A 10,492-nucleotide genomic window follows, 5' to 3' on the forward strand; every position below is an offset into this window, starting at 1 on the left:
ACTTCTGATGTTGCTCCCAGTCCTTAGACACATAATCAAATGCGTCCGCACTAAGGTCAATTTAATAATTTAATTCAACACTTAAATTTAATGAATTCAAATTTTAACATATTTAGTGTATTTGATAACAAAAAATAAAAGATGCAAATTAGTTAAGTGATACTGAATTCTATAGATAAAATTTGTTTCAAAAAATAAAGTGATAACGATTCATTTATCATTCAATGTAAAATATGTTCAAATTTTAAGATTTTAATACTTACTAATTTAATAATAATATAGTAAATTCACATTTTAGATTTCAACTTTCATATTTCCTCTGGATTTCTATAAAGACGGTATTAAACCATGCTCTAGTTCTTAAAATTCTTTCGACCACTTGGCTAGAGAATAGAGATTTCATTTCTTGGTGCCGTGACTAATGGTTTAGCAGATCCAATCATTTTGGGATGATGAATTAGGTTGGATTAGAAGGAATTGGAATAAAGTGGCACACTTTCTTGCAAAAACAGCAAAGATAGTTGGTAGCGGTTTTTGGAGTGTTCCTCCAGACTTTTTTATGTACTGCTTTAGCAGCAGATTGTCAGTTGAATGATTTGGTTCACATCCGAGACGATAGCACATTAATAAGTTATCCTCAAATAACTTTTATATTTGATTTAAGTGTATAATACATGTGCGACTATGTACAAGGCTGCAAGGACTAAGCGAAATTGTACCGGATACTGTAGCTATGTAAGTCAGTGTAGCTTGGCGCCAAGTCCCACAGAGCTAACCTTGGAAGTGGCACCTCGAACCCGTGATGAGGTAGTTAATCAGCTTTTTCCTTCATTTTCCGGCCGTCGGAGTTTAACCGCCGGTGGAGAAAACCTCCCGGAAGTCTCCACTTTCAGGGTCCCACAGGTGGACGATATTTCCCCATAAAAGGTCTAATCAAGCCCACGTGTCAACTGTGAAATCTTTATGCCCCCCCAGACTCACGTCTCCGTTCACGTGGCAGACACCAAAAACTTCCTTCCGTGCCGCTCTCGAAACTTACCCCCCCAAAAAAAAAAATGGTAATAATAAAAAAGAAGAAGAGGATGAAGAAGAAGAAACAAAAAGGAAACGTCCAATTCCCATTAAATCCCTCGAACTCTCTGCTCATTCTAAGAAAAAGTACGCTAAAAAGCTAGTTCTAAAAGCCAGTTAGTTACTTCTTCCCTCTGTTCATAGATGCTGTAAAACTTTTTCAGATTCTTGTTGGGAAAATAAAGATGATGAAGAATATGATGGTGCTTTCCAGTTCTGCTACATTCATTTCTAGTAATTTCTACCCTTCTTTCCTGTTGCCATTTCACCACTCCTCCTCCGTCATGGGGTTGGTAACGCTTTACTACTCTTTTTCCAAATTGTCTATCTTCATGTGTAATTAGGCTGGAAATGGGATTTTTGTTTTTAAAAATTCCTTTAGACAAAAAAGAGTAAATTTTTTTGTTTTGGGTTTTCTCAGTTTGAACTGTTGTAAAAGAGCATCGGGGGAAAATTCTGCCCACAGATTTTCTAGTAAGGTGAAAACGGCTTTGCTTATCTTGGTTTGGTCGATTATTGGGAATATAACATTGAGTTTATGTTATGTGATGGTGCATGACTCTACACCTCTTGGCTTACGTTAGATAGAAGATTATGGCAAAATCAGATTTCCTGATGTATATGCTCCTCGAGCCCAACAACAACAGCAGCAATTGATTGAGGTACTCATAAAGTTTTTAACTTTATGTTTCTGATATTTTCTTTCAGTGTATTCGTCGAGAGTAAGCTAAATGTTGATATTAAAAGATGCTATTCATAATTTCTGCATTTTCTTACCCTTCCCCTGAATTTACTCGAACCAAAAAAAATAAAAAATAACAATAAAAGGAGATTAAGAACTGTTATTAACTTGACTTTGTAACTGTAGGAAGAAGCTCCACCAATGACAGAGGTCATTCCTTCACTAAGAGTTTCCCCAGGTCAGGCACATCCACTTGGAGCATCAGAGCTTGAGAATGGTGTTAATTTTGCCATTTTTTCTCAGCATGCAACTTCAGTCACGCTTTGCTTGCAACTTCCTCAGAGGTTGGGTCCAATATTGTTATTGAATTCCAAGGCTCCTATGTTTCATTCTTTTATTTTGGCTTTTGTAAACAGGACCTATTCGCTTGTCTGGCTTCAGATTTGTCTATTTATATCTAAAGATTCTCGTCAATTTTGTATCTTGATGCTTAGAGGTAGACTGATAGTTGTAGTCAGTTGCTGGAGAAAAGGATTCTAAGATTATTAAATTTTTTTATATATTTGATCCTAAAGCAATGCTGACCTTTTTCAGTATGATGATAATTTAAGTCTATGTAATCTCTGTTCTCAATTACTTGTATGCTGAGCCCTAAATCGCGATGCTGATATCTTGAGTGCAAATGATTAGGTTCCTTTCTTCTGCATTTGATCTGATTTAAGAACGGTTTCCATCATTTAACAAGATGACTGATATTATTGATCAAAAGTGAAATAAGATAGATAATGAAGGTTGACTTATATATTTTCATGCTGGATTATTGATGGTATGATCCTTTCATTTAGTGCTGATTCTTACTTGATTGGCATACTGTTTAAAAGGTCAAAAGTTCTTTTATCTACTTCCTTTTTTATTTTCATAATCTTTCATGTGATTAGTCGGGAAAAGCTTGACACCTTGCATGGAGAGATGATTGAATTGACGCTGGATCCTCAAGTGAATCGAACTGGAGATATATGGCACATTTGTGTTGAGGTAGGCTATGCTTCTGTTCCTGCTGCTTCTCTTTCTTATCATTAGTTGCAAGTGAATGTAATAGTTCATTATGCTTTCTTAAGCATGGTATTAGCATTAGGTTTGACTCTTCTTAGTAGTATTTGAGCTAAGGTGATCTTGTGTCGTAGGCTAACTGTCTAAGTTTTCCTCTATCCCCCTCCTTTTACTTTTAAAGTAGTGTGTAACTCTGTGCGCAGTATGGTTTATGGGATAGAGTTTACTAAAGCAGAAAGAAGATCCCAGGCAGTTACAGTGGAGAAGAAGAAAATATGGGTAGGGAGAGTGGGTTTGCACCATTTTCCAATTAGGTCATATGTGTAAATATCCTCCTTGCCCGATCTAACAGAAAATGACAGTTGACTTCAAAGTTGATGGACCATTTAGAGGGCTTCTCTATGTGCATTCTCATGAAGTCTGTCATATCAAAATCTCTGTTTTATTCACTCTTCTCCTTCTCCAGTTCCTTGTACCCTTTTTATTTTTTTTTGGTATAACATCTTATGTCTGGTGGGTGCAACTTCATGTATCAATTTGCATATGTAGGATTTGCCTCGCAGCAATGTCCTGTATGGCTACTACATGGATGGTCCTAAAGATTGGAGTCAAGGTCATCGATTTGATAGAAGCATTCTGCTGATTGATCCCTATGCTAAGCTTGTTGAAGGCCGGCGAGTTTTTGGAGATCTTAACAATAGAGGGTCACAGTTTTTAGGAACTTTTGACTTTGATACCTTGCCATTTGACTGGGGTGACGGTTACAAGCTTCCCAATATACCCGAGGTAAATTGTAAGTTGCTGCATAAATAGATTAAGCTAATGAGATTTGAAACACGAGTTAGAGCGACAAGTGAATAGCTGCATGTTTATCATGTATAACTGTGAATTTATCCATGTTAGCCACTGTTGAACATTCATTCATTATGAGCTTGTACATTAACCGAGTTTTTTGTGGGTATTTAAACTATGGAGCAATGTTTACTGTTGTTAACACATGTTAATTCACTGAAGGATTAATCTTTGTTAGAACTTTGTGTAGCCATTGACAGAGAAATTTTGTTGAGCTACCTTCTAACATGGACCATTGGACCTTACGTATATGCCATTGGATTTGCAGAAAGATCTTGTTATATATGAAATGAATGTCCGGGGTTTTACAGCCGATGAATCTAGTGGATTGGATCCAAGCATACGTGGCAGCTACCTTGGTGTGATTGAAAAGGTAATGTTGTTATGCTAAGAATTTTGTGTAACAGCCAGGAATTTTGTTGTCCTTTCTTCTGACCTGATTCTTGTTCCCCTTCTTCCCATGTGCTAGCTCTGGGCTTTCTTTCAGTTCTCCATCACTGTTTAATGTTGATCATGCAATCTGATCACCAACTAGTACTTCTGTCGGAACATATTCTGCTAATGTTATAACTCAAATTGTCCCTTAATTTGGTTCACATCTGGTTGTGTTAATCAAATTGGCGTGGTGATGGTAGTCTCTGTCGGAACTAGTGGCTCTTTTTGTTGTTGACTTTCATTTTGTCTCAGGGTTTGTAGTCTTAAATTATTTTCATGTTATGTTGTGTATTCTAACAAGCCTTTTCCTGTGAAGATACCTCATCTCTTAGAGCTTGGCATAAATGCTGTAGAATTGCTGCCTGCCTTTGAGTTTGATGAATTGGAGTTCCAAAGGCGCCGTAATCCTAGAGATCACATGGTGAGCTACTATCACCCTCCCCTTGTGGTTTTGCTGAGAAAAATTGTCATCAGGTGCACAATTGTATATCTGCTTTATCTTTTTACTTGTCAGAGAATGAATTTGGCTAATGTATAATATTCTCCTTGCTATTATCTCTCATGTAAAGTCAAGCCTTCAAATATTGGTTGAGCACCCAGTTTGGTGTCCTATATCCTTACATCACCTACTTCGATTTATGCTTCATGCATTCTGAAAATTTGACTATTAACAAGTCTTTTAACACCCTCAGCCTCCCATGTTCCCATGTAATGGAACTGCTAGAACATTTGAGCTTTGTAATAAGTTGAATGCTACTTCTGTTTTTGTTTTTGGTTAACTTAATTATTGTGATTTTATGTCTGTTTGGTTGCTCTTAGTAACAGAAGACTGATGTCTTATGATATCTGGGAATGACTGTAGTACTAGTTTATGTGTATAGTATTAAGCATATGTTATTTCTGTTAATGGACACGAATGCCAAGTTTCAATGGTACTTATTGACTTATATTTCTTTCAAGATCAACACGTGGGGTTATTCAACTATAAATTTCTTTGCACCTATGAGTCGCTATGCAAGTGCCGGTGGGGGACCTGTCAGTGCTTCTAGAGAGTTCAAAGAAATGGTTAAGGCACTACATGGTGCAGGAATAGAGGTATGGTCTCGTAATATCTTTAAATCTAGCAATGTGACGCTAAATTTCTTAGGTTTCTCTGTCTTGATTGCTTTTGTACTGAAGTCCTTGGTTCGCCATATACTCATCCTTTTACTTTGTACAGGTCATTTTGGATGTTGTTTATAACCATACAAATGAGGCTGATGATGAGAACCCATATACTACCTCTTTCCGTGGGATAGATAACAAGGTGATTGCATGGTGGCATCATAAAGTTTGAGAGGTTATTGCAATTATGACATGCCAATTTCATGGCATGCCTGATGCCAACTACATTTTCTAACTGCATGAGGAATGGCTAATTCTTCAAAATATTTACAGTGGAAACTTGACACCAGAGATATAAATACTGTACTAGGATTGTTGAATCATGGTTGAGATTTGGAAAATGACAAGACCCAGTTGTTTATCTACAGAAACACTATGCTGGTTGACAGGACATCCATTCAACAACAAATACTTAATATAGCAGATGCACAGCTACATGGAATCATGTAGCCTTTGCAGCGAACTTCTAGTTGTAGTTAATTATTAAGTTTATACAGTTTTTCTCATGAGGATTCGCTATTTAGGCTTTTGTCCCTTTACATGGTTGCCCATATTTTTCTTCTATTCTTACCTTTTTTTGCCTGATAAATTGCTTGCAGATTTATTACATGGTGGATTTGAACAATGGTGGTCAGCTGTTGAACTTTTCAGGCTGTGGTAATTCCTGTGTCTTTGTAATGATTTTGTGAAAGGTGGATGTAGGGCATCTATAATTTAGCATCTCTTTCTGTTTGTTCAGTAATTTATGATGGCGAGTTTAGTTTTTCCTATCCAACTTTTGCATGATATTTTTTGATGCGGAGACATAGGTGTCATTCCATATGACCCATAGGGAAGTTATGCATGACTTAAGTTTCAGAAGTTGGAATTCTGAGTAATTAATATTATTGTAATACTGATGTAAGTAACAAATTTGCTTATTATCTGCAGCTGAAATCAAGAATAACTTACTTTCACACAATCTCCCCTGTAGTTTAATCCTTCTTGTTTTTCAATTCGTTTGAATCCCATGTGAGTGTGAAATACATGAGATTAATCATCATACTGCTACCTACACATGAAATAGCAAGATGATTAACAATGACAAGCATATAATGGGGCATCATGACACAGAAGATTCCTGGACGCTTTGCAAAATCACTCTGATATTCTTTTCAGTGATGACATTATTAACTAATTGACAATTGGCAGATCCTTTTTCTTTTTTTAAAAGGGGTGGTGGGCTTGGAGGCTGGGGACTTGATGGTAAAGGATTCTCCTAAAGTATGACCACTGTAATTGAGTCATGGTATAAGGAGCCTTAGAATCATTTTCTGATGCTTGTTTGATTGGACAACTGGTAAGGTGATAAGAAGAATTTACTTTCTACTATATTATTCTGGCTATCAATTTGCTATAGAACCTTATTCTATCTAAAACCTGTAACTCTTTGTTTTTAAGCTTTGTACAAGCTCAAGGAATTAGAAATCATTGGGTATTCTCTCTTTTTCTGTTTGTACTTGGTTCCTGTTTATATTATAATGTTTTTCTTTGTGAACGTCTTATTGTGTGTAGAAATATAACAGATACATCATATGCTATTTATCTGTGGAATACAGGGAACACATTCAACTGCAATCATCCTGTGGTCATGGAGTTTATACTTGATAGCTTGAGGCACTGGTACTTTCTCATTCTTTTCTTCCTCCTGGAATTTTTTTTTTAATATTTTGTTTAATCCCTATTTCCAATGCCTCCCATTAGACATCAGGCTATCCGCCTAATGCAACACCAATATTGTTGTGGCCAGAAACTTTCAGATTGAAATGTAGTTGCATGACTCAGCAAAATGTATTCTGAAATTCTGTTCTTTGTTATAATAATTATAACTATTCAAGGGTCACAGAGTATCATATCGATGGATTTCGCTTTGATCTAGCCAGCGTTCTTTGTCGAGGAGCTGATGGTTCTCCACTTAATGCTCCCCCACTTGTTAGAGTAAGTCAGTGGTACATATCTGATTTTACTTAATGTTAGCCCATCCTGGTATCTCTGATTTTTTGGGAGGAAATCTTTGGTCCCAAAAGTTTGAAATGGCAAATGTGCTTTGAGAATTGTTGTATGAGCTGAGTAGCTAACTACAAGATGGCACTTCTTTCTCAATGTGTATACATGCTCGTATAAGAAATACTTCAAGATAAAATCAATATAGTTCCTGAATGAATCTCTGCTGTGTGGTAATAGTTTGTGTCTTTTTCATGACACATCCATTTCTTGTGCTTCTGAAGGTAATGTGAAAAAAAAAATAAAAAGAGGGGATTCTGTACCTATCCACACACTTCATTATAATCCTTCTGTGCAGGCAATTGCTAAAGATAGTATCCTATCACGGTGTAAGATTATTGCAGAACCTTGGGATTGTGGAGGTCTTTATCTTGTTGGAAGTTTTCCAAATTGGGATAGGTAATTGTACATAACCTCATCAACATTTAGTGGATTGCTGCAATTGCTGAACTTGTGACCCTGTCATAATCACTATATGAGACAGCTTTTAACCACTCCTGGTATTAACTGTACAAAATAGTCTCAGAAGATTCAAATGATGATTGTTGTATGAAAATTTCGAAATTATAAGGGTAATTGCTCCATATAGAGAACACTATTCTTTTTATTGGACTGAAATGTTGAAATTTTAGTGAAATCTATTATGCATTCTATAGGAATTAATCATCAATAGCCTGAACATTGATGAACTGGACTTCAGTTGTAAGAACCTGACTGCAGAATATCATCTATAAAACATTCATTTCATATTTAACATAGCTTGAATTTTCTTAATCTTGTGCCTGTATCTGTTCACATGGAGACTTCATTTGCAACCATATGCTTCTCGCTGGCTTGACTGTACTGGCAAAGCTAGTCTATTTTCTTGTATTGTATCCTTTATAAATTTCTGATTCTCATAGATCCTTGCTTATCTGTCTTTGTTTGAACTGGATCTGTGATAAATTTATCTTACTAATTTGTCTTCATAGGTGGGCCGAGTGGAATGGTGTATACCGTGACGATGTTAGAAAGTTTATAAAGGTAATTTAGTGCTAAAATCTTAAATATTTGTCAGTAAACTTTTTGATGTCAAGCAATTTACTCAATATTGGTGGAACATGTTTCCATAATAAAGTACAGGAAATAATTGAAAGGGGATGAACTTCTGGTAAGATTATTGAAAAACTTCATGTATTCAACATTTTTGATTAGGTATAATATGAGAAACTTTTTGTTTTGTAATTAGCATAATTCTTCTCATAGACATGCCCATATAAGTGTTCATAGTCTATAAACAATTTTATGTTTGTATTCTTCAGATTATGAAGGCCAAATACACCAACTTCCATATTATATTTTTAAGTTCGAAATTATGCTTATAAGTAACATCATAGACATAATTAAGCTCCCAGATGCAAGCAGTGTACGATATGCTGATCCAATGTTCCAAAAACCTAATATTCTTGTGTCCTGTTTCCTAACTTTATCATCTTCACTTTACCAGGAGAGGACATCCATCTACTTTCATGCTTTTCCTTGTATAAAATGTTATGCACATGCATGCTTTTTAGTGGAGTAACAATAACAGATGAGGACTGAAAATGACTTGGAGGGTGAAAGTCCTTTTGCACGTTAGTTCTCCATTAGTTTCAAGAATTTCCATGACATGCTTGTGGGTGTTTCCCTGGTATATTCTTGATTTGAAATAATGGTACTTTTGCTTCATTTGTTATGACAGAGTCATTATTTGTCATGGAATTAAGTAGAGGTGAGGCAGGATGCTCCTATCTTTTTCCAGAATAGATGGTGGTTTCTTGTAATGTTTTGCCCTTTTTGATTTTGGCCGTTGAACTAGCTTGAACACTATCTGCTATATTACAAAGTTTATGTTTGAAATCTTCTGGGAGTACAACCAAATAGGTGTATCAAGGTCCAAAGTTTACATATGCAACTAAGAGTTTATTGGTTTGCTTAAAGTTTTATTCCTTAATTGTTTATGTTTGGCCAGAACAATGGTCCATGTGTGGAAGAAAAGAATTTCTATGGACTTGATACATTGCTTCTTTGTTGAATTTGATACAAGATTCTGCTTGGTGTGTTTATTTGTAATCGTATGCTCTTGCTCTTTTGCTGAGGCTTTTTATTTTCAAGGTCTAGATTTCTCCATATTTATGATTAATTGTTCTGCATATTTTCTTTTAGTACGGCATCTGTATCTTTGCTTCTAATCTTGCATTCTCCAATTGGAGCCACCAAATACATATGGCAAAAGAATAATTGATACTTGAAATATTTTGATATTCTGTTATTTATATTCTTAAACAATCATAATCTAGGGTGATGCTGGAATGAAAGGGAGTTTTGCAACTAGAATGGCAGGTTCTGCTGATCTTTACAGAGTGAGTGCTTTAACTTTGCAAACATAAGTCCAGTATAGCAACACACATTTATCTGATGTCTATGAGCACCTGTGCAGAATATAGTAAATGTCTTGCTTCTGCTTTGTGCAGAATATAGTAAATGTCTTACTTGCTTCTGCTTCCTGCTAGGTCAACAAGCGCAAGCCTTGTCACAGTATCAATTTTGTTATTGCACATGATGGGTTTACGCTATATGATCTTGTTTCATATAACACTAAGGTATTGGTGAAGAAAGTTGAGGACTATCTCTCTTACTTGTTCTGAACTTAAAATTCAAAGCTAATTCCTTCTGAAATTGCAGCATAATGATGCAAATGGAGAAGGTGGCAATGATGGAAGCAATGACAACTTCAGCTGGAATTGCGGAGCTGAAGGTAAAGTTCATATTTGTTTTTTGTACTCCTGTTTATGCTTATATTGGCCAGCATACAATTGCTGTTTATGCTTATGCCCGCATTACCAATATCTACAATTGAGGTTTGCTTTGTGAGATGCTTTGTGAGATGCAGCACGATTAATATCAGGAGGTCATTTGACGCTGGCCATTTTCATTTTAAACCAAAAAAGTTTTGCTGCAAATGCTGCTACTTGAATAGAACGCACATGCACACACAAGTATGTACTGTTTTATGTATGGTCTGCATTTCTATGGAATGTTGTGGCATGAAAACATTTGTGTACGTAGTTAATTGAGCTCCATCTTTGTCATCTATTTTCCTGCGCTGGAATCTACTTTAGGTTTACTTGGAAATCTCTTGATAAGCAAGCTAGTAAAGAGAAAATAAAATGTTTT

The 10,492-nt window shown here is 35.8% G+C and overlaps 1 protein-coding gene across 1 annotated transcript; it reads left to right on the forward strand.

Moving 5' to 3' along the window:
- The first annotated feature begins 684 nt into the window (after positions 1-684).
- On the forward strand, positions 685-10,291 carry LOC113750285 (isoamylase 3, chloroplastic-like). Its single transcript, XM_027294281.1, has 20 exons — positions 685-903; positions 1,236-1,360; positions 1,454-1,550; positions 1,656-1,733; positions 1,940-2,097; positions 2,692-2,788; positions 3,353-3,589; positions 3,924-4,028; positions 4,407-4,511; positions 5,051-5,185; positions 5,310-5,396; positions 5,854-5,911; positions 6,853-6,916; positions 7,132-7,231; positions 7,596-7,696; positions 8,269-8,320; positions 9,616-9,678; positions 9,829-9,918; positions 10,001-10,073; positions 10,209-10,291. The coding sequence occupies exons 1-20, from the start codon at positions 685-687 to the stop codon at positions 10,289-10,291; spliced, it is 2,127 nt and encodes a 708-aa protein (XP_027150082.1).
- The last annotated feature ends 201 nt before the right edge of the window (positions 10,292-10,492 follow it).

This window comes from Coffea eugenioides, chromosome 10 (assembly GCF_003713205.1).
Source record: "Coffea eugenioides isolate CCC68of chromosome 10, Ceug_1.0, whole genome shotgun sequence".
Taxonomy (NCBI): domain Eukaryota; kingdom Viridiplantae; phylum Streptophyta; class Magnoliopsida; order Gentianales; family Rubiaceae; genus Coffea; species Coffea eugenioides.

Bases quoted from the DNA above. Each gene is read 5' to 3' on its own strand.
- LOC113750285 (XM_027294281.1), top strand. From the start codon at position 685: ATGTACAAGGCTGCAAGGACTAAGCGAAATTGTACCGGATACTGTAGC. The intron at 1,551-1,655 runs GTGAAAACGGCT...GGCTTACGTTAG, and splicing joins CCCACAGATTTTCTAGTAAG to ATAGAAGATTATGGCAAAAT. The intron at 9,679-9,828 runs GTGAGTGCTTTA...GCTTCCTGCTAG, and splicing joins GTTCTGCTGATCTTTACAGA to GTCAACAAGCGCAAGCCTTG.